This window comes from Zootoca vivipara, chromosome 12, assembly GCF_963506605.1.
Source record: "Zootoca vivipara chromosome 12, rZooViv1.1, whole genome shotgun sequence".
Classification (NCBI taxonomy): Eukaryota; Metazoa; Chordata; class Lepidosauria; order Squamata; family Lacertidae; genus Zootoca; species Zootoca vivipara.
This window is the reverse complement of record NC_083287.1, coordinates 38,191,488-38,214,202: the sequence shown is the minus strand read 5'-3', so window position 1 is coordinate 38,214,202 and position 22,715 is coordinate 38,191,488. Positions and strand designations below refer to the sequence as shown.

The 22,715-nt window shown below is 43.8% G+C and overlaps 1 protein-coding gene across 1 annotated transcript in view; it reads left to right on the top strand.

The window, feature by feature from the left end:
• The window catches only part of PRTFDC1 (phosphoribosyl transferase domain containing 1), a 51,773-nt gene that overhangs the window by 9,317 nt on the left and 19,741 nt on the right, over positions 1-22,715 (top strand). The window contains exon 4 of the mRNA XM_035129182.2: positions 20,049-20,114. Within this exon, the coding sequence (XP_034985073.1) occupies positions 20,049-20,114 (66 nt within the window). The remainder of the gene's footprint in view (positions 1-20,048; positions 20,115-22,715) is intronic.

Sequence of the window (22,715 nt, the reverse complement as noted above, 5' to 3'; positions counted from 1 at the left end):
CCTTCTCTCTCAGTGAAATTGAACCAGCCAACACAAAGTTCCATTTTTTTAATGTTGGCTTTATAGAGAGAGAACTTTATAGAGAGAGACTACCCCCAGAGTTCATTGGGTCAATATAGGAACCATATAGGAAGCTTGTGCAAAGTCCATTGCACTGTAACTCCGGGCTAGAAACCGGATCGGTAGGCGCACTTGAGATGAGGTCTGAAGGGAAAGAGAAATAAAAAATACCAGCCGCCAGGAAAACCAGTTATGCTATGAGCAAGGGTACGAGGGTAACTAACCCATTAACCAGTGGCCTTGGAAAGAGTGAGAAAGTGGTGCAACCTCACGTTATGGACGTAAAACTAGGGAGAGGGGCCTTACATACAGGGGTTGGTGATTCTCACGTGAAAAGCCAGATCAATAAAGAACCGGGTATAAAATACACTTCCGTATTGAAGAGAAATATTTCAGGTAATGTCTGAATGTAAGATAAAGAAGGGTAGTGATATTCATGAGGTTATACATAAATGCACGATATATAATAAACGTTCTTAAATCAGAGTAACAGGTTATAATACAAATAATACTCGTATGGTATACAGTGGTGCCTCGCAAGACAAATTTAATTCATCCCGCAAGTCGCTTCATATAGCGAAAAATTTGTTTTGCGAAGCGGCTCCCATAGGAACGCATTGAAGTGCGGTTTTCCATAGGGTGCCTCGCAAGACGAATTTAAAAAATTCGTCTTGCGAATTTAAAAAATTCGTCTTGCGAGGCACCCTATGGGACGAAAAATTCGTCTTGTGAAGCGCGCCATAGGAAACTTCGTCTTGCGAGTCTCCATTGAAATCGCAAAATGCATTCGTCTTGCGAAAAAATCGTCTTGTGAGGCATTCGTCTAGCGAGGTACCACTGTATAATGTTATGTTTAAGCCTATTTAAGTCCACAGCATAGATGTGCCTTAGGTTTGACGCAAGACTCAAGCCGAAATCCAAAGAAAGAGTGAAACTGGGCCCATGAGCCCAGGTGGTGGAGGTGGGACTGAGATCTGACACTTGTTTCTCTTACACAGCACCATCCACACACCCAGTAGCAAATGGCTAAGGAACAGGGAGGAGTTTCTAAAGCAGTTTGTGATACGACATGTGGTTCCACAGATGTTTGAAGAAACTATGTGAGCAATTCTAGCACAAGCCCCTTGGTCAAACCAGAGCAGCACTTTTGGATCTTTGCCATTTTTTACAGCGAACTATTTGTTTTTGTCATGAATCCTTATAATTAAGGGAACAGGAAGGTACCGGTAGAAGCATCCCACCCACAGGGCTGGCCCCAGACCAAATGCAGGGAACATCTCCACCAGCCCCCTCTCTTTGCTCAAGAAAAAAGGATTCTGAAGAACTCTGAAAGGACCTCTCCAAAGGGTGAATGGGCTGTAAAATAGCAAACACAATTCATTGTAAACAAGTGTAAAGTGCTGCATGTCAAAAAATATTAAATTCACATATACATTCATGGGGGGTGAACTGGCAGCGATTGACTAGGAGCAAGACTTTGGAGCCGTAGCAAATAGGTCAATGGAGATTTCAGCACACCACGCAGTAGCTGTGAAAAAAAAAGGCAGATTCCACGCTGAGGGATCATATTGAAAGGAATTGAGAATAAAATTCCCGACATCATTAATGCTGTTATGGGGGTGCAGCCACATTTGGAATGCTGTGTACCATTGTGGCTGCCTCACCTCATAAAAAGAGAAACTGTAGAGTTGGGAAAGTTGACCCAAATGATCAACTGGATGGAGCAAGTCTCTTAAGAGGAAAGGTTGCAGCATTTTGGCCTTTTTTAGTTTAGGGGAAAGGGCAAATAAGGGGTGACATGATAGAAGAGCATAAAATTATGCACGATGGAGAGAAAGCGGCTGGAGAAAATTTGTCCTCCCTCTCATAACATTGGAACGCGTGGACAACCAATGAAAGCTGAATGTCGAGAGATTAAGAACAGGCAAAAGAAAAGAGTACTGTACTTCTTCACCCAGTGCATACTTAAACTATGGGGTTCGCTCCCACAGGAGACAGTGATGGCTAGCAAAATGCATGGCTTTAAAAGAGGATTAGACAAATTTGTGGTGATAAAGACTTCTAGCCAGGATGCTTCTAAATACCAGTTGCTGGAAACTGCAGTAGGGGAGAATACTCTTGTGCTCAGGTCTTGGTTTCAGGCTTCCCACAAGCATCTGGTTGGCCACTGTGAGAACAGCATTCTGGGCTAGATGGGGCATTGACCTCATCCAGCAGCCTCTTCTTATGTTTATCCCTGTCATAATAAGGTTAGAATGTTGCACATATGAATCTGATTCCAGTTGCTTACACACACCCACATTCACTGTCCCAGTAAATATTAATATTAATATTTATTTATACATACATACATGCATACATACCCCATCCATCTGGCTGGGTTAACATCAAACATTAAAAACTTCCCTAAATAGGGCTGCCTTCAGATATCTTCTAAAAGTCAGATAGTTGTTTATTTCCTTGACATCTGATGGAAGGTCGTTCCACAGGGCGGGTGCCACCACCGAGAAGGCCGTCTGCCTGGTTCCCTGTAACTTGGCTTCTCGCAGGGAGGGAACTGCCAGAAGGCCCTCGGAGCTGGACGTTAGTGTCTGGGTTGAACAATGGGGGTGGAGACCCTCCTTCAGGTATACTGAGCCGAAGCCGTTTAGGGCTTTAAAGGTCAGCACCAACACTTTGAATTGTGCTCGGAAACGTACTGGGAGCCAATGTAGGTCTTTCAGTTCACATCTAACGCCAAGCCAAACTGTGGCTAAGTGTGAAGGAGGAACTTGCTGTCAGAATCATGGCCGTTCCTCCCCTGGTGCTGCTGCTCTGCAGAGTGCTATATCACGGTTTGGCTTAGTGTTGCATTCAAAATCCAGGCTCATGGTTTGTATGGTTAACAAGACAACTAGTTAACTAGATAGCTGGAGACCGATTCTTCCCCTTGTCTCCTCAGAGGTCACTTCATAAATCCAGCCCTGCACCCCAACACTGGGCAGGAGATGAAGATAGCAGTCTTGCACACCCCAGGAATACATCCCATTCTGCTGCCAACCCCGGGGGGGGGGGCTGCATTCAGTTTCTGCACCTATATTTGTAGACACATTTATATCAACCAGAATCAATGCTGGTATGCTTTTCATTATTTTTCTGTGTGGGATCAAACCTTCTCGCTTTCCTTGCTCTGTTTTTCCATTGCATTTTAACATCTCGGTTTTATTTTTAACTGATTCACTTTCTGTGGCCAGATAGTGGTTTTCCTTGAACACATTTACTCCCCAACCCCGCCATTCTCTTCCAGCTTCTAACCATTTCCTGTTTCTCTCTCTTTATCTCTCTCTCTTTCTTAAGGGAGTCCTGCTGCTTTCTGTTCACTTTCCATGCAGCTGTGCTCTCTTCTGTCTCCAACTGTTTGTCTCCGAGAGCCATGTCCAAGTCTTGTAAACACTGGTGGGATTCTGATGTCTTTTCTTGCTCCGCGTTCAGCATTCATGGCTAACAGGTTAGTTCATCGTAGACAATGTTAAATGGAAGCGGGGTGGGAGAGATAATCTGGATTTAACCACTTAGGAAATACACTACAAAGTTTTAGTGCAGCTTCTCCCCCCCCCCCCCCGGCCTTCTTTTTTCTTCCTGTGTGCAAGGAGAGGCATTTGGCAACTGCCAACACTTGCTACCTTACCAACACAGCCTGACAGAAAGCCTTGGCTGCAACCCACAGCAAGCAAACACATCAGAACAACGCAACTCGGCCAGGCTTTCTCCCGCTTTCTCAATACCGGACACAAAGGCAAGCGCTGGACAGTTTCAAAAGCCGTGCAGGGGGGCAGGCAGTGTGAATATAATTTCTTTGTGCACATGCAAATGGAGTCTTTTTGGATGGCAGGTACCGCCTGAGCCAAAGGAGGTTCCATCTGCCTTCACAAGTATATAAAAATTCCAGCTAGAGGCAAAACTGCTTGTGGATGGTGGTTGTTTTTGCAAAGAATTTCAGTTGAAAGACACCCCTAAAAAACCCATAACCCTTGAAAAGGTTTTTCAGCACTCCTTTTTTATGTTCATTTGTGAAACTCTCCACTTTCTTTGCCTATTTTTTAAATTGATTTTTGAAAATATGAACCGACGAACCATATATTCTGCCTTTCTTCACCCCCACCTTTCAATGTGGCCCACAGCGAGAATACGAGGGAAGGGGGTGATTATTATGTGTATCTATTTGACCTAGCTCTGTATTGTGATGCTGTGGCTCCAGTGCCAGGCTTGTATTGTGCTTAATCTCAAGTGCCTTCACTTGCCCTCAGCGACATCTTTATATCACTAAATCTGATTGGTTAGGTAGATTGTGACATTTTTCTCATTCACCATGTGATCCCTGATGGGCTAGAATTGCCCGGGAAGGAGGAAGAACCACAAAATATTTGCATATGATATAAAGGTTTTGAGAGAAAATGTCTGCACAACTAGTACAGCAAGATGAAAACTAACTGGGAAATACTCATTGCAGTTCCATCCTTAAGCATCAACGTGGATTTCTTGCTCATTTATACTCAGGCACTCGGCCTGGAACTTGATGAAAGCAGGGCTTTTTTTGCAGCCTCCATTCAGCTGCAATGTCCGCACAAGCTCCATTGAATTGAATGGGAGTTTGCACAAGAACTCACCACGGCTCTTGTACAGCTCCTGTTTGGCTATGTTCTGCCTCCACTGTAATAGTAGTAGTAGTAGTAGTAGTAGTAGTAGTAGTAATAGAAGAAGAAGAAGAAATATACTCGGAGCCGAAAGTAAATTTCATGCTCTTTATTCGGCTTGTAGTAGCAATAGAAGAAGAAGAGAATATTGGCTCTTTCCCCAAAACGTCTGCTTATATACATTATTTACACAATGGGCCTTGCATGATTGGCTACTTCAGGGCTGCTCCTGTGGGCCAATCAGGTTGTGGATTGACTTCTGCCAGCAGCCTGATTGGCTGCTCCTGCAGGCCAATCAGGTTGCTGATTCACTTCCACCTGGAGGCTCCTGCAGAGCAATCAGACTGCTGCATTCTGGATCCTATTGTTCTAGGATTCAGCTCAGTACATAACAACAACAACAACATACATCATACATACATACATACATACATACATACATACATACATACATACATACATACCCTGCCCATCTGGCTGGGTTTCCCCAGCCACTCTGGGCGGCTTCCAACAAAAGATTAAAATTACATTAAAACTGTAAGGGGCACTATGCTTCTGATAGTAGTTGCTGGAAACCACAGCAGAGGAAGAGTGTTGTTGCACTCGGGTCTCCTTTGCAGGCCTCTCATAGCCATCTGACTGGCCACCGTAAGAACAGGCTACTGGGCGAGATGGACTCTGCCTTGATCCAGAAAACACTTGCATTCTTACTTCTTTCAGAGGGGCTTGGGAAGGATTTGCCTTTTCCTAAGTCATGCAGCCCTTTCGCCCTCGCCCTCGCCCTCTTTTCAGCATCCCTGAACAAATTGCGAGAGTTTTCAGTTAACCATAGTTTTCCTGTTTGGATCAAACAGGCCACTGTGATTTAGGCTTCAGAACAATTCAGGCTTTTAAACCATGGTTTGAAGTTAGGTGAAGATCGGGCTTGTTTCAAAAACCTGGTAACCCATATGACAGGCACCCCCAAACTTCGGCCCTCCAGATGTTTTGGACTACAATTCCCATCTTCCCCGACCACTGGTCCTGTTAGCTAGGGATCATGGGAGTTGTAGGCCAAGACATCTGGAGGGCCACAGTTTGGGGATGCCTGCCCTATGACTTCTGCATTTCATTCTGGCACACATGACTGAATGCAGCCATTGTCTCTCACCAGCTAAGGCAGAGTTGAAGAACCTGTGGCTGCCCAGGTGTTGTTGGACTACAGCTCCTATCATGCCTGACCATTTGCTATCCTGGCTGGGGCTGATGGGAGTTGGAGTTTAAGAAGATCTGGAGGGCTACAGGTCCCTCATTGTTACATATTTTCAAAAATATTAGAGAGAAGCCCTAGTCTAAAAGTTGCTAAATGTGACTGGTATTTTAAATAAATTTTCACTGTATTTCTACAGAAGGGATGCAGGCAATTTGAAAAAAAAAGTGTTATATGGTCTCCTAGGAGAATATTTTTAGTAGTGACTGATGAGTATGTGTTTCAGCTTTGAAAATGGCATTTTCAGCTTCTGTTATCAATAAAGCAACTCTTTGTTCATTCCTGTGTTTATAGGAAATCTTCAAAAGAAAGTTGTTTTGCCGATGTCTAAATCACGTGGTAGAAAGTGTAGAAGATATGTGGTTTGAGCTAGCTTGCTTAATCCTTTGAAACTCATCACAATTATTTATGGTATCCAGAACATAACTAATTTTAAAAATGTGACCTCCCTACCGAATAACAACCAAGATACACAATGGGTGCATTGATACGTGCACACAAGCAAATACATTGATATTATACGTTTGTTTTCCCCCCACATTCCATTATTTGCAATTTATTTTACAGTTTTTCATTCTCGGCGGTGTGTTTTCTCAGACAGAAGGATCCATGCCTGAAAACACTTGAGAAAAACATACAACAATGCGGGCTTTGTGCTTGAACCTTTTAGGGAATCTGTTTACATTCGGCTAATAGTTCAGGTTTTGGTAAACTGAGATCGGGGTATCCAAGGTCGTGGCTTCCAGATGTGGCTGGACTGCAACACCCTTCATCCATGACCATTGGCTGATGGGAGTTGCAGTTTGACAACATCTGGAGGGCACCATGTTGGCTCTCCCTGCTGTAGACTTATAAGACATGCTGCCATTTTTAAAGTTCTAATAAATTTGTGGGCTACACTAGAACTCTGCAGATCAAGTTTTCTTTTTCAAAAGTGATGAGCTCAAGACAATATATGTAATCCTGCCCTTCCTCTGAGCTCCCTCTCTGGCTCTCTGTCACCAAACCTACAAAGGTCCTTTGTCTTCACACTTCTTGCCAATGGTACACAGTCCTCCTGTCCCTTGGTCTTGCCTGCATTGTGTCTACCCCAGGCATCCCCAAACTGCGGCCCTCCAGATGTTTTCGCCAACAACTCCCATGATCCCTAGATAACAGGACCAGTGGTCGGGGAAGATGGGAATTGAAGTCCAAAACATCTGGAGGGCCTCCCCCAGTCCCCATGCTCCACTTTCCCCATCTCCAACTATTTCTTTAACACGCTTCTCTGTTCTGTTTGGAATTCCCTTTTTGTTATTTGCTTCTCACCCTGCTTCCTACCTTTTGGCCCTTATTTTGGCCACTCTGCCTCCAGGGTCCTGGTCCACCCAGCATTCCCACCTACTTTGGAATAAATATTTATAGGCTCGGGCTGCTGGGATGTGTTGCTGTGCTTGGTTTTGGTTGTTGGTTGTTGTTGTTTTTGTACTTTTGGCATTGCAAGGAATCAGATGCTGCAGCTATGAATGAAGTAATGACTTCCTACCGGGAGACCATCCATTGTGGTTTCCTGGCACGGAAGCACAATCCAAAGGGACACTTGATTACTGCTAGATGTTCCACTGCTAATTTAGACGAGTTTCAGTGTTTCATTTATAATGGGGGTAAGTGTGTGCTCTTTTCAGGCTGAAGGACGTTTCCCAAGCGAAATAACCGCACTAAAAGCAGATCGGCGGCAATTTTTCTAAAATGCAGCCTATGGAAACTTCACTTAATTTGTGGCCAACAGGAAAAAGAAAAGAAAAGAAAAAACCATAAAAAGCTTGCTAACCTTTAGTGGCATTCTGTCAGTATGCTCAGTGCGTTTGGCCAGTTATCTATACGCAATTGGCCTGGAAAATCGAACTCATGACTCTCCTTGTAGGAAAACGCACACATGGGTGTGTTTTTTCACCCTGCTCTGTGGGTTACAGGAGAATCTCCACTATTTCAGTTGGTTAAAGGCTTTTCCTTGGAAGAAGCCAAGGTCAAGCATTCTGTTCCCTGTGCTTTCATATCTGCGGTCAAAGTGGTGATTTGTATTGTCTTCATTCACAGTATGCGGTCGTGGATTAATTACATATTGGCGCCTGCCTGGTGGAGTGAATTCCCATCACCCCTGAAGCCAATGTTTGCACTAATTTAAGATGAGTTTTTTTAAAAAAAAAATGGGTGGGAGGGCCAAATATAAGGAGCCAGTTAGCGCAGAATTTGGCCCTGCAGTACAAGCCTTGGCAAGGGGTTCTTGGCAAGGAAACTTTCCTTTTCTCAGTTTTGGTAGGAGCTGCTTCAGCATTAGTAAGAAGAGCCAAACAAGGCTATTATTATAACATATTGGGAATTTTTGAATTGGGCAAGGTTACTGTTAGTGATGGGGAAGAACTGAGGGGTGCCCTGCGGTTTGAGGGAAAGGCATGGATTTGATTTTTTTTTAATGGAGGGGAGGATGGGGACCAAACTGCACTTGTTATTCAGTTGTGTGGGTTTTTCTTCTTCTTTTTAAGCACTGCTTGCAACCCTGGTTTGTTGGGTGTGCTTAAACCACAGTTTCCTATTTTGGGTGCTATGGCAAACTGTGGTTTAACAAATCAGGAAGTCATCAGTGAAGTCAGGTCCTTGGGATAAACACAAGCAATTGTTCATTCCTGATCATGGTTTGTTGGCCTGGGAATGTGATGTTTAAACCAGACTATTGGCACAGATGCTTTTGGAGGCCATCTCCATTGGGAGGAAGAGAAAAGCAGTCAAGCTCACTTAGGTCTTCAACCAGTGAATTTACATTCACAGGTGGATCAGGAAGAAACGCCTAGTGGTTCTTGACCAAGTTGTTACTGCTATGTTGGATTTCAGCTACAGCTGAATGTGGCAAAAGATGTGATGGGCATGGTTTTCTAATTAGACTCTCAGTTTATCAATTTCCACAAGTGCTGCAATATGGCAGGAGAAAGGTATGAGCCATTCTAAGGCCATGACTCTGTATTTCTGGCTGTGTATTACGTATTAGGCAAAGAGCATTCAGCATCCTGAGATTCTTAGTTTTCAATTTAAAAACATGAAGTTGCTAAGTCTGGGGTAACCCAACATGATGCTCTTCTGAAGTTGCTGGAATACAAGTCCCATCATCCCTGACCATTGCCCGTGTTGGCTAGGGCTGATGGAAGTTGGAGTCCCAACAACATCTGGTGTGCACTAATGTTTGCTTAACCCCCCACTAAGCTGTGTGACTGCAAAAGTGTGCTTGAATGTTTGTGGGAGTGTTCCTACAGGTTTAATTGGAGAGTGAGAATTCAGTGTTCTGCATAGTGTCCCTCCCCCATCTTATGCTTAATACCTTTCAGTGTATATGTAGACCAGGCCTTCATTCTAGTACCCTTTCAAATGGGGTAGTTGACTCATGGGCCATAGGATCCAGCTTTTCTTGATAGTTTGTTCCCATGGTACAAGTTCCTTTTGCCACCCTGTGGGAGGACGAGCAGGATATACATTCAAACAATAAGAATAAAGTCCCCTTGGTGTAGATGCTCTAGTTTTAACACTCGCAACCCTGCCTTTGGCCTATAGCTATCTCACTGAAGGAATAGCAGCAATCCCTTTGGGAATGCAAGACCCAGAGGACATTTCAGAGGATCCCAATATGTTCATGCAGCCGTAAATATTAACTAGTGGAAGTGTTGCTTGGGAATTCTAAGAAGGAGGAGGAAAAAAATCAAGGTAGTTCTGAAACCAGTGGTTAAAATCACTGCAGTTTTAGAAGGTTCAGCCTGCCATCTTGATTCAAAATGGCATCCACTTGTATCCAAATATAGTCAGATACCTGCTTCTTGATCTCAGCATCCACCATGCAAATGAATCAGGACAACGGGCCCATCTAGTCCAGCATTCTGCTCTCAGAGTGGCCAACTAGAGGCCTTTGGGAAACCTGCAAGCAGGACCTCTACACAAGGATATTCTCCCCTCCTGTCATTTCCAGCAACTGGTATATCTTAAGGATCCAAATGCTTAGAGAACAGACTAAGAAAAGGAACAGTTTTCCGAAGTATATAGTGGTTTGTTTGTTTGTTTGGTTTTGTTTCTATATGAATGACAATGCTTAGAGAGCATTTCCTTTCATTTAGCTCTGGAAAAGGAACATTGTTAATTGGAGCAAGCCCAGAAGCATTATAATTTCTCCCAAGGAATTTTATGACATCCTCTGCTGGCATCTCTCAGGCCTTGTTATTTAAAATAGATCAGATGGGGACCCCGCCTTGCAAGGCATAAGCCAGAAAGAGCCTATTCAATCTAGTTCAAGAATGTGGCAGTAGCAAGGAGGCATATTTCAGCACGACACATCCAATTCCATGTTCTTTCATGTGCCTCATCCATAAGTGGTTCTTGTAATTAAACACTGGGCTAGTTTGAGTTGGGATAGCAGAGCCTTCAGATGTCCAGGAACTGAAAGAGACCTTGAACAGTGTGGTCAGAAGGCAGAGGGCCTCATGCTTTCAGAGAACAAATGCACTTTGTAGTATTCATGTCTCCATCTGCTGACGATCCCCGTGGTTCTGGTTCCATTCTTTTGGAGTTTGGGTCTCCTTTCCAGTCCATGGCCCATTCTTCACAAACCTAGATCTCAAGCATTACTTGCTCCTTGAACCCCGGCTTTTGCAACTGACCCAGGGTGTGGTCCGAAGCTAAGCAGATCTGGGTCTGGCCAGCATCTTGATGGAATCATCTGGGAACCACATAAACCCTGCTTTGCGTTGTGTGACAAAAGGATGTAGGGCAGGATATAAATGTAGAATTGCTAACTTGCAGTATCAGCTTGTCCTTAGTACCGACATTTTAAACTATTTATTGAAAATATGCAATTACATATTTATCGATTCAGTGGGTATGTGAATGACGTACAGTGGTACCCTGGGTTACAGGCGCTTCAGGTTACAGGTGCTTCGGGTTACAGACTCCGCTAACCCAGAAATAGTACCTCGGGTTAAGAGCTTTGCTTCAGGATGAGAACAGAAATCAGGCTCTGGCGGCGCAGCGGCAGCAGGAGGCCTCATTAGCTAAAGTGGTACCTCAGGTTAAGAACAGTTTCAGGTTAAGAATGGACCTCCAGAACGAATTAAGTTCTTAACCCGAGGTACCAATGGCCTATATGATGATGCACCTCCTCCACCTGTCCAGCTGACCTGTGATAAACTGGAAGGTCTTTCTGCTCAGGTATCTTAATTGCTGTCCACCACCATTTGTCATTCCCGGGTTTACCCCGGGATTAGATTCAGTACCTGACCCCACTTCAGTCCTCGAATGGTTCCAGTTCCTGAATTCCCCAAGGAGGATGTTTGTTTATTTCCAAACTCACCCAAGGGTCATCCATATCTGTATATTCCTAAGTGTTGATAATGCCTTATTCAGGGGCAGCAGGCCACTGAATACCAGTTTCTGTGTTAGAAAGCTTTTGCCTGCAGACTTCCCAGAGACACCTGCTTGGCTGCTGTCAGAAGCTTGATCCAGCAGAGGTCTTCTTAAGATTTCTAAAAGAATTACTCTATTCATAAGCAACCTCAGAGTTAGCATTTTCAGTAACAAAAAAAATCTTTTGCCATGCATCTTATGTGACATTAGCAATACAGTTCTCTACATTTCTACGCAGAAGCTGCAATCGTTTACATGCTTACCTGGGATTAAGCTTCACTGGTCTCATTGGGACTTACTGTATTTTTGAGTAAATATGCATAGAATGGCACTGTAAACTGTAGGTTTGTGTCTCTGCAAAGGGGCTTTGAGGTCAAGCTGAAAGTGGTGATACTGTTGATTGTGGCAGAATATAACTGTGTGCTTACTTTGTTTTTCCACTAGCTTTTTTTTTTTTGCCTCAAGAAGTTATTTGTGGGATTAAAATAACCCCCATCTGTTGTCTGCAGTATATGAATTTCCGGAAAGCGGAAGCCATGAACTTAATGATTTTAGTCTTCTGGCAAAATTATTTCAAGTATGCTAATGTTCACAGAGTGTGAATTTTAAACAATATATATTCATTTTCATTAGTACACAATTCTCCTACTATTCTCTGCACAGGCTTCTGTTCCTATGCAGAGGGGGGGGGGAGCACATTCACAACAGGAACTACCTTCTGCTTTCTGCTGTGAAAAAAGTATTCCCTGCTCTTGAAAAAAAAAGTGCTGCCTTGACAATCACCCAGATTTGCATGTTTGTTAATGGATGTTTATCCTGGAGGGAAACCTGCTCATAGCTGCCAAGTTATCCCTTTTTTTAAGGGAAATTCCCTTATGCTGAATAGGCTTCCTCGTGAGAAAAGGGAAAACTTGGCAGCTATGAACCTGCTATCCATTTGCCCTAGGAGGCAAATGGTCTGTATATGAATATTTTGCCCTATCCTGTAGGTTGGGGTTGAGGAACGTTGGGCGCAGGGAGTAAATGTGGCCCTCCGAGCCTCTCTGTATGGCCCTCAGAACTCTTCCCAGGTCATACTCCCAAGGCCACACCCTTCACCAGCCTTGCTCTGCACCTTCTTCCAATTGCATGGAATGTGTCCTTGAACTGCGATCGTACCTCTTGCTTGCTAGGCCAGACAGTGACATGAGTCTGGCGACACCCCCACTTCTGCAGTGCAGCCCAAAAAAGATCACAAGGGCTGAAGAAGTTTCTCCAACCCTGTGGCACTCCAGCTATTGCTGAGTTGTCATCGCCTCTGACCACTGGCCATGTGGGTAGGGCTGATGGGAGTCGGAGTCCAACAACTTCTAAAGGGCCACTGGTTTCCTACTCCTGCCTTAGGCACACCTTGTGCTAAATATTGCTACTGTCCAACCCCTTATGCCGCCGCGAACATCATTTTGCAGAAACCTCCCTGACCTAACAGGAGAAAAAACAACTGATCTGGCCAACCCATATAAATAGGAGCACATTATCCTGCAAAAACAGAGCTGTCATCGAGTGGAAAGGCATGTTCAGCTGCAAATTAAGAAGCGGGGGCTCCCTCTCTCAATTCCCCCCCCCCCAGTCGAGACAGATGTTTTTATTGGTAGACATCTGAGAAAACTGTACTTTTCAGGGAGTTTGGATTTATCAGATATGCATGGTTCACAGCACAGGGTTACTGAGCTGCTCTAGCTGGCAGATAATCCTGCTCATCCTCCTTTTCATTCATGTAATTAAATTTGGAGGTTAAATCTTCCCTGCTAGTGGTTGAACAGCATTAAAAAAAACTGTCTTTCTTCTGTCTCCTTCCCCACCCCAGCTGAAACTGCTCACGCAGTGACGCCATTGGGTGGAAGGTTAATCTACAGCAGAGTGGAGAAACACAATATATCACATTGTTTCTGTGCTCTGAAAGAACTCATCATTAGAAAACATCTCACTTTGTTGCAGTTGCACTGGCCTAGTCGCCTTATGCAGTGTTACGGCCGGCCATCTGCAAGCACCATTCAGCTGTAGTCACCCAGAATCAAGGATGGAAATAATTTCTGCTTGCGATTGAAAAGCCGCACAAGATCAGCCAGGCCTTCATTCTGCAAATCTGCTATTAACTCTCTTTCCATCTATGCATAGATGGGCAGTAAGTAGGATCGCCACTGGGATGAGCATTTTGATAAGAGTGCAATATTGGCTAATAGAGTAGGCACCAGCGGTACTATTACTGCTATTATTATTATTATTATTATTATTATTATTATTATTAGATTTAATAAATCACATTTTTTTTGCTCTCAGGGTGACTTACACCGCAAAAATAAAATAAAAATCAGATATAGGGACAGGAAACAATAACAGGGCCATCCTAACCTATAATTTGGCTATTTCAAGGCCGAGCAGAACCAAGTGTGCATAGTTATATGTGCTCTGGTCTGGGGTCCACTCCCTGTTTGATAAACATTGTACTAGCCCTTATGACAGTTGCTTGTAATACTTGCCAATATAAAGGAGAAGCTTCACATCTGTAGCGGGGGGGGGGGGCTGTTTACTGAAAAGAAACATCTTGCTGTTATCACAGCTTGTATTTCACCTCCATGCTTTCTTTGAGTGCATTATGCACTTTGAAATGTACAGTTTAAAGACCCACGCTTGCACTTTCCCGTCCCTCCCCCCTTAGACAATCTTCCGCACTTAACCCGAACAATTAAAAAAACCGACTTACTTAGCTATTGATAACTTACCTTTGGAGGCTATCATGAAATCAGCAACACAGACCAAATTGAAATGCACCCTGCTGCTTGATTCCTTTATTTATTTCAAGTGTCTAGGAACGGATAAGGCCATCAAAATGTCACCGCTCAGACAAAACAGCTCTGCAGTTTTGTTAGAATTAGGATGCCACCAGGGCATTCCGGGAGCTGCACTTTCGTTGTTGTGTTCTCAGTCGTCCAACAAAAAAAATTCCAAAAAAAGAAGAAGGCGGCTGCATCCTTTACAAACACCTATTAATCATGGCACATTGTCCATTACACCAGATCTTTTCTTAGGGTCTGGTTCAAGGGAAAGAGATTTCCTGTTTCTAGCATGATGAGTATTCAAATTCCATTTTCATGAAATGTTTCATCCGGAATATGCTGTAAATGCTTCCCAACATGCTAAAAATAAATGAAGGTGTGTACACTCTTAGGGACACTTAAGACTTTTCTGCAAGGAGCAACCAGAAGTCTGGGCACATGGTTGTCATTCTTCCAGCATTGACTGGAGGCTAATATGTGAGTCACACCTAGTGGTGCTGGGGAAATTAATTTGGTCCATGTTTTTAAGCACACTTAACCTAACGCGTGCTCTCTAGCAGAATACAGTCGTACCTTGGAAGTCAAACAGAATCCGTTCCGGAAGTCTGTTCGACTTCCAAAATGTTTGGAAACCAAAGCGCAGCTTCTGATTGGCTGCAGCCAATCGGAAGCCGCAGAAGCACCGTCCGATGTTTGGGTTCCAAAGAACGTTCACAAGCTGGAACAGTCACTTCCGGGTTTGTGGCGTTTGGGAACCAAAACATCCAAGTACCAAGTCATTTGGGATCCAAGGTACAACTGTATGTGGAGTGGACACAGTTATCATTTGGATTGTGCAAACAAGCGTTTAAAACAACCAAAAAACAATAACCCTAGGTTAAAAAAATATAATTAAAGAAAAGAGCAAAATAGGATCACAACAAAAAAAATAGCAATAGAAGGAGAACAGTAACTTAGCCCAAACCAATTTTCAATGGTGAAAATGTTAAAAGGCTTTTCAGCTTGCCTTTTAAAGGGAGGGGGCCAACCAAATCTCTTTAGGGAGAGAGTTCCATGACATGGGTGCAGCAGCTGAGAAGGCCCTGCCCCATGTGCCATCCAGCCACAACTCTGAAGGCAAGAGGGCAGTGCTGAATACGATGGATGGGCAGGTTCGCAAGGAATGAGGAAGATGCCCTTCTAATTTAGGCCTTGTCCAAGAGTATCTGACAGCTTCTGTGCTTTGGACTGATTGTGATGCAGTGAAGATGAATAAAACCTGGTCTATAAAAATCTATATTGTTGGCGCATCCCAAACCTGATGTACTTTAAAAGAAAAAAAACCTTTTGCACTTTCTAGGAGCACCATATCAACAGGTTTCTTCTGATGGAGGAAGGGGGTGAATATAACAGCTCGGATGATAGGCAACTAGGGATGTAGTAAAAGGCCTGTCCATAGTTTTAATGAGGCGGAGTGCTGGAAATTTATTGCAGCCGCATTTGTGCCATTATTAAGTTAGCCTTTGTTCTGCCAGAACAGTTTTTAAAAGATTCCATTTTCTGCTCAGCTACTGCAAGCCGGCAGATGTGTGCTGCTTTGTGCAACTTTCACATCGGCAGCCCTGTTTGTGGGACTTCTCTCTTTCCTGAGACCACCCAATTCATTGCACATGTAGCTTCAGATGGATTCAAGATCCCTCTGGCCTCCAGAAAAGAAAAGGAAGACTGTAATAATAGACTAACCCAACCCTGTTCAAAAGACATGATCTAATACTGGAAGAATTGGCAACCTAAAAGTCGCTGCTGTTATGGAAGCTTTGAGAAGGTGGCTCAAGAAGCGTATTATGCCGGGAATTTCTCTCTACAGTACACTTAAAGGAGCATATACAGAAAGCTTTAAACATTGCTTTTGGGGTTTGTTCTTTAATTTCCCAGAATTTATCTGGGAAGTTTATAGAGTACAGGATAAGGGGATAAGGCTGCAATCCAGCTTCTGGTGATATTTCTCATAATTGCAGCTGGAGAGGCAGTGCATTTATCCCTGCCACAGGTTTCTGCCATGGATGCATTCTTGCAGTCGTACCTTGGAAGTCAAATGGAATCCGTTCCAGAAGTCCGTACGACTTCCAAAACCTTCAGAAACCAATGTGCAGCTTCTGATTGGCTGTAGGAAGCTTCTGCAACCAATCGGAAGCCATGGAAGCCCTGTCGGACGTTCGGCTTCCAAAAGTAATTCACAAACTGGAACAGTCACTTCTGGGTTTGCGATGTTCGGGAGCCAAAAGGTTCTGTTAGCAAGTCGTTCGACTTCCAAAGTACGACTGTATGTGTGATGGCTCAGCTAAGTTCACAGACAGGCTGCAGTTGGGGATCCCAGGCAGGCAGGCTTAAGATTCAGAGGCAGAGGGTGTGGTCTATGATGGATCAGGCTATAGAGTAGGCATGCGTGGAAAATGAGAGGGATGGAGCAAGTCCACTTAGGAGCATCTGCCAAGGACCAACTGAGCACATTACTTGGAATATTACTGTTTTATTAAGTCTTGTAGGGTCTTGATTGGTTTGAAGGGTCAACAGACAGTATCCATGCGGCTACTGAAATCTAGAGGATTTAACTGAGCCACAGAATTCAATTTGCTGATGAACCAGAGTGTTGATGGTATAGATGATAAGGCACAGGAGACTGGCTGCTGGAAACTTGGATTCAAGCCCACTAAATATTCCCAGCCAGCTTGCTGTGGTGGCTACATTTGCATGATGAAATGTCAGTTGAGTAAGCCAAGACATGCATGAGCTTCACAGCCACTTTGTTCGTGTAAGCCAGGAAGCTACAGGTAACCATAGCTTCCTAGGATGTCTGAATCAGGAAACCAGGGTTAACAGATAAAATATGGCTTCCAGATCCTGGCTTCTTTGGATGCTATTTACCCTAGTTGCCAGTTCAGACATAACAGGAATCTGAAGTAGCTTAAGCTTCCTGGCTCATTTACAGTACAGTGGTACCTCGCAAGACGAATTCGTTTTGCGAAAAATCCGTCTTGTGAATCGCAGTTTCCCATAGGAAATGTAATTAATGCGTTCCTATGGGCAAAAAAAGAAGTTTCAATGCATTCCTATGGGAAACTGTGATTCGCAAAACGAATTGACTCGCGGAACGAATTAAATTTGTCTTGCGAGGCACCACTGTAGTTGCTTGTGCAAAGGGAGCATGTAGGTTGTCCATATCACAGTTTGTAAGCCAGGATTTGATGGTGCGAATGCATCCACCGTCTTCGGAGGGAAGCCTGAAGTCATCCACAGCGCCTTCAGATATTCCTGAGTTCTGGCAACGTCGGAGAGCATAAATGAAGGTTTGCTCAGATAAAGATTAAGGTGTTGTTGATGCCCTTCCCGCCTCTTCTTCGCCTGGGTTCCATCATCTTCATAGGTCAGCCATTGTTAGATGTCTGCCCTCTATAAAGTTTTCAGAACAGATTTAAAAGATGTTTCCTGATGGCAATTTCTTCAATTTGTCACGGGGAGCTGTGATTAATTGTGGAGCAAAATACTGTGAAGTGGCTTGAAAGTTGACTAGAAGAGAGTAAGCAGCACATAATGATTCATGGCAATATGTTGAATTTAACTGGAATACAGAATCAGTGATAAGAACTGCTTCCCCCCCCCCCAATATCGTCTTTAAAGTTCCGAAAAAGCATGGGAATGAACCCTCTAGCTCAGAGGGAAGTCAGTGTGGTGCTCTCCCAATCAGTGTTCATCCTGATGGGAGCTAGAGTCCAAGAACATCAGGGAGGCAGTAAATTGAATCTCCCTCGCTGATACCATTAGAAGACAGTTGTGAGTCCAAGTTGACCTTTAAATATGATGGAGTAAAATCCCAATTTTAGGTTGCTAAACTTTTTATTTATTGTATTTTTAGCCCTCCAAGGCAGTTTACATAACACAATATAAAATGCATTTGAAATCACCAAACAACATCCATACAGTGCCTGGAAGATGAAAATGTGGTTCATTTAACTATCGCTGATGTTAAGATGGCTAACTTTTTTTGTATCCGTGTAATCTATCCAAGGACTTTTTAGTTTCCACTGAGATAGTTTTTATTTTTGTTTATATATTTAATAAATTTTGTTTGTATTTGTTGCATCAGTAACAATAAAAATGGGGGAGGCTCAGCAAAAGAAAAAAAAAGAAACCAAGTTAAAGCACAACCAGAAATAGTTCAAAAACAAAGCATAAGACAACTGTAAACGGGATTAGCAGTTTCAAATTTAAAACATTTAAGGAAAAACCAATTTGGAACACTTTAAGGTATGCTTAAAGCTTCGCATAGAAGAGGTGTGGCTCAGTTCACTGGGGAGGGAATTCTTTAACCAGCGGGTCACCACTGAAAAGGCCCTTCAAGAGGGGAAAAAAATATTAATATAGAGAGTGGAATTCAGTGTTGCCACTTTCGATCCAGTGGAGGTGCCCACGCACACACCATTCTTGCTGCAGCCCTCTCAGCTCCATGAAAATCTGTTCCAGAAGATTGGGGGATGTTCCAGAATAGCATGGAAGGTAGGGTGGGGGCTTCAGGGGAGAGAGGGAATTACAGAAAATTACCTCTATCTCTTATTCATACGCCTCCACTGGATCATAAGACAAGCAGAACAGCAACGTTGGATTTCACCCATTGAAATCACACAAGAAAAGAGAATATCTGATGGACTTTAGGATGATATGCAACAACATATTAAAGCTACTCATATAATGTCACTTATGAAAGGCAGCTAATGCAATACACAGGCATTTGCTTTGACTTCATTTGCACATCTGTTCCTTCCATTGTGGCGAAATATTATTCTGCTTTGGCAGGAATTGCAAATATGGTCACAAGAATTACATAGCAGTTTCCCCAGTAGCTGCCAGTTCACAGCTATACAATCTTTAACTTCTCTTACTGGATAGTATTATCCTGTGCTGTGAAAGACTCTTGGATTCACTTTTGCAGTTCTTTGCCAGCAGCAGAGTTCTTGCCGCAGCCAAGAGTGTTAAAATTCAAAGGAAGTACACTTCAAAGTCTTTGAAAGGGATTTTATCATTTTATTTTTTTAAGTAAAAAAAAAACCCTTTGCTTGTTTGTTTATTACAACTATTAATTACTCTGTAGGTCTAGAAGAGTCTTGTTCCCAAAACAGATGTCTTATAGGTGGTTTTACCTGGGGGACGGGACACACACACTTTTTCTAGTTTGGAAACGTTAGAGAAAACACACATCTTTTTCTGCAGCAGTAGGATGTTCTGTTTTCCTCACCCTTATTAATTTCAGTTATAGATCTCTTCAAAAAACTTCTAGGGTAGTTCACATAATACAGTGATCAATATTCCAATAGTAACCTGAAAACTCCCCCCCCCCCCAAAAAAAGTTTCCCTGAGATTAGACCATCAACTACAGTCATAGTATCGGTATTTAGGTGCCTCCTTAAAAAAAAGTATTTTGCAAGGTGTTTGGTGATTAATTGCACACTGCTACTGAGAGTATATTGCTGGTATGAATTTATTGTAACCTTTGTTTCTATTTCATGGTTTTGTACAGTGGTACCTCGGTTTACGAACTTAATTGGTTCCAGAAGTCTATTCTTAAACTGAAACCGAATAGTTTGTAAACAGGGCTGTTCTTAAACCGAGGTATCTGGTCTGAAGGATAGTTGGTAGCTGCCCTGAGCGAAGTATAATAACAGACAATAAATGAATCAATTCTATAGAAATAGGTTTCACTGAGATTGGTCTGTGGGCCCTTTTCGGGTCAACTCATTAGGGATGAAGATATTTGTCAAAGTTAAGAGTGCAAGTAAAATGTGATCTACTTTTATTTTTCAGAATGACCAATCTATGCAAGATACACAGATCATAGGGGGAGATGACTTCTCAAAGCTGGCTGGAAAGGTTTGTAAGATTTTTAAATAAAACGAGGCCATTATGACATCAGGATTGAACTAACACTGAGGTTCAAAGATAGATTGATTAGCGCAGTAAAAAAACCTAAAGAAAAGCAAGAGGAGCAAGATTGTAATAATTACCTGCTCTGAGAAAGGCAGGGAAAAGAGAAACAGTCACCTTGGTTTCAGCATGACCAAGGGTGCAGAATCGCAGCTGGGTCCACAACTACTTTCAGAGCTAAATACATACTCTTTAGTGACTATTATTGACAGTGAACATGTGAGCTACTGATAAACATCCCCAAAAGGATTCTAGCCCCGCATCCTGGAGGAAAAGACATTGTCTACACATAATAGTAAATTGTCATTAGCGCTACATGCCTGAAGTGGACTTGCACAGCCAGGTGGAGAAATTTGGTAGTGTTTAGTTTCGCTTTCAAGAGAATCCTGGCTCGCCATGGCATACTAAGCAGAGATAACAGTTTACCGCAAGCTCTGGTGAGCTTCTACACAAGCCAGTTCCAAGCCATGGGTTAAGGGGTTTGTGATAAACCGCAATCTCCTGTTGGTTTATCACAGCAAGCCAGGATTCTGCAGAAGCAAAACAGAAGTGCTAACCCCTGGTTGGCTAGTATGTGGCCCTCCAGATACTGTTGGACTGCACCTCCCATGATCCATGACAGCAGGTTGGTGATGATGGGAGTTGAAAATCTGGAGGACTACAGGTTCTTCACCTGCCACAGAGTGACAGCTTGGTCCGGTGCATGTCTAAGTGCCATTGCATTCTGTAGTCCCAGGTAAGTTGGAGCATTGTTCCCTGCCATCCCAAGATACCTTCCTGCACATGTTAAACAATTATGTGCCTTGCTTCAACATAAGCCAGCATGAACATTGTCATAAACTGTAACTAGATAACTGAGAAGCTGCTTTTGATAAGTAAATTTAACGTATGCAGTCAATCTGCATAAAGGCCATTTCAGCCAGTTCATTCAAGTACTTATGTCCACTCAATTTAATTTAAACAACAGCCCATTATTATTATTTTGCTTTTCTCGAGCTGGCAAAATAGCTGCTTCTAGCCAAGGAGCAGCTAGAAATATTGTTTTGCCTAGATATAACTCTGTGTTTCAGAGGGCCAAAAAAAGGCAATATGTGGAATGCATGATTGCATTTAATACCCCCCTTCTGTTAACTATAATAGCCGCAGAGTGGCCTGAGCAGGATTCAGACTTCAGGAAGGGAGGTTAACCCTTTCCAAACATCCTGCAGTCATGCTATTCTCCCCATGAGTAAATCTACCATCAATTACAGCTTTTCACCCAGCACAAATAGCAACATGGGGTGGGTCATTTTGGATGAAACTGCAGCATAGGAGGGAAGGGTTAAACACCCTCCCCCCAAAAATACACCACCGTCCATATCCTGCTCCTGCTCTCCCACAGCTTCTGTTTTCAAAGGTGAAGGCAAATTGAATGCAATTGTCTTGTTTTGGCCCTGAACAACATTTTAATAGCATCTTGGTTTTGACAATGGTAAATCAAGGGACTTGTCAATGGTTTGAATCTTTTTATGTGCTGGAAAGCTGATAAGCAATTTATTTTTATTTCTCCCCATTCTGCATGCACATACTGATGTTTAAAAAAGGGGGAAATAAAATACCGTGTTTCTCATATTATAAGTCATGTCTTATAATCTTTTTTTCTCAAGAAAATAAGCCTATGGCTTATTTTCGGGGGGTGTCTTATTATTTTTTAAAAAAAATACAGTATGGTACCTCCCCTGTCCGGCGCCCGGAACTGGCTGCTGCTGCGCTGCTGGGCGTGTTGTCGGCGCTTCAGCAGGGCACGCTGCTGGGTCCCGCCGGGTCGGGGCTTCACGCGGCGCGCGCTGAGGCTCTTGCCGGATCCCGGCTCGGAGCAGCGCGCGCTGCGGCTCTTGCTGCGTCCCGCAGCGCCAGCGCCAAGCGCCAACCCAGCAGTGAGACCGGCGGGGACCTGCAGCGCGCGCGACAGGAAGAGGAGGGACCAGCGAGTGGCAGCCGCGGCGGCCAATGAAGGCTCGGCCGGGTGTTTTTTGTCGTTGTAGCTGCGTCCCGCTGCGTCCCTCCTCTTCCTGTCGCGGCTCGGCGCCCGGAACTGGCGGCTGCTGCGCGCGTTGTCGGCGCTTCAGCAGGGCACGCTGCTGGGTCCCGCCGGGTCGGGGCTCCACGCGGCGCGCGCTGAGGCTCTTGCCGGGTCTCGCCGCCGGGTCGGGGCTCGGAGCAGCGCGCGCTGCGGCTCTTGCCGGGTCAGCGCTTGGCACGGTGCATGCTGCTGGACATTTTGGAGGGGCAGCAGCAGCCGATTCCGGGCGCTTACAGGCATCTTCCTCTTCCATGGCGCCATCCAGACCTGCTCCCACCACTACGGCTTATTTTTGGGGTATGTCTTATATTTCTTCAACTCAGGAAAATCCTGCCATGGCTTATTTTGTAGGGATGACTTAAAATATGAGAAACACGGTATTTTTGTTCAGGGACAAGACTATTTTAATCCAGGCCTAGTTATACGCTGAATCACTTGAGGAGGAAGGATGACTTTATTTCATTAGGCAGATGGTCTGTGTGGGA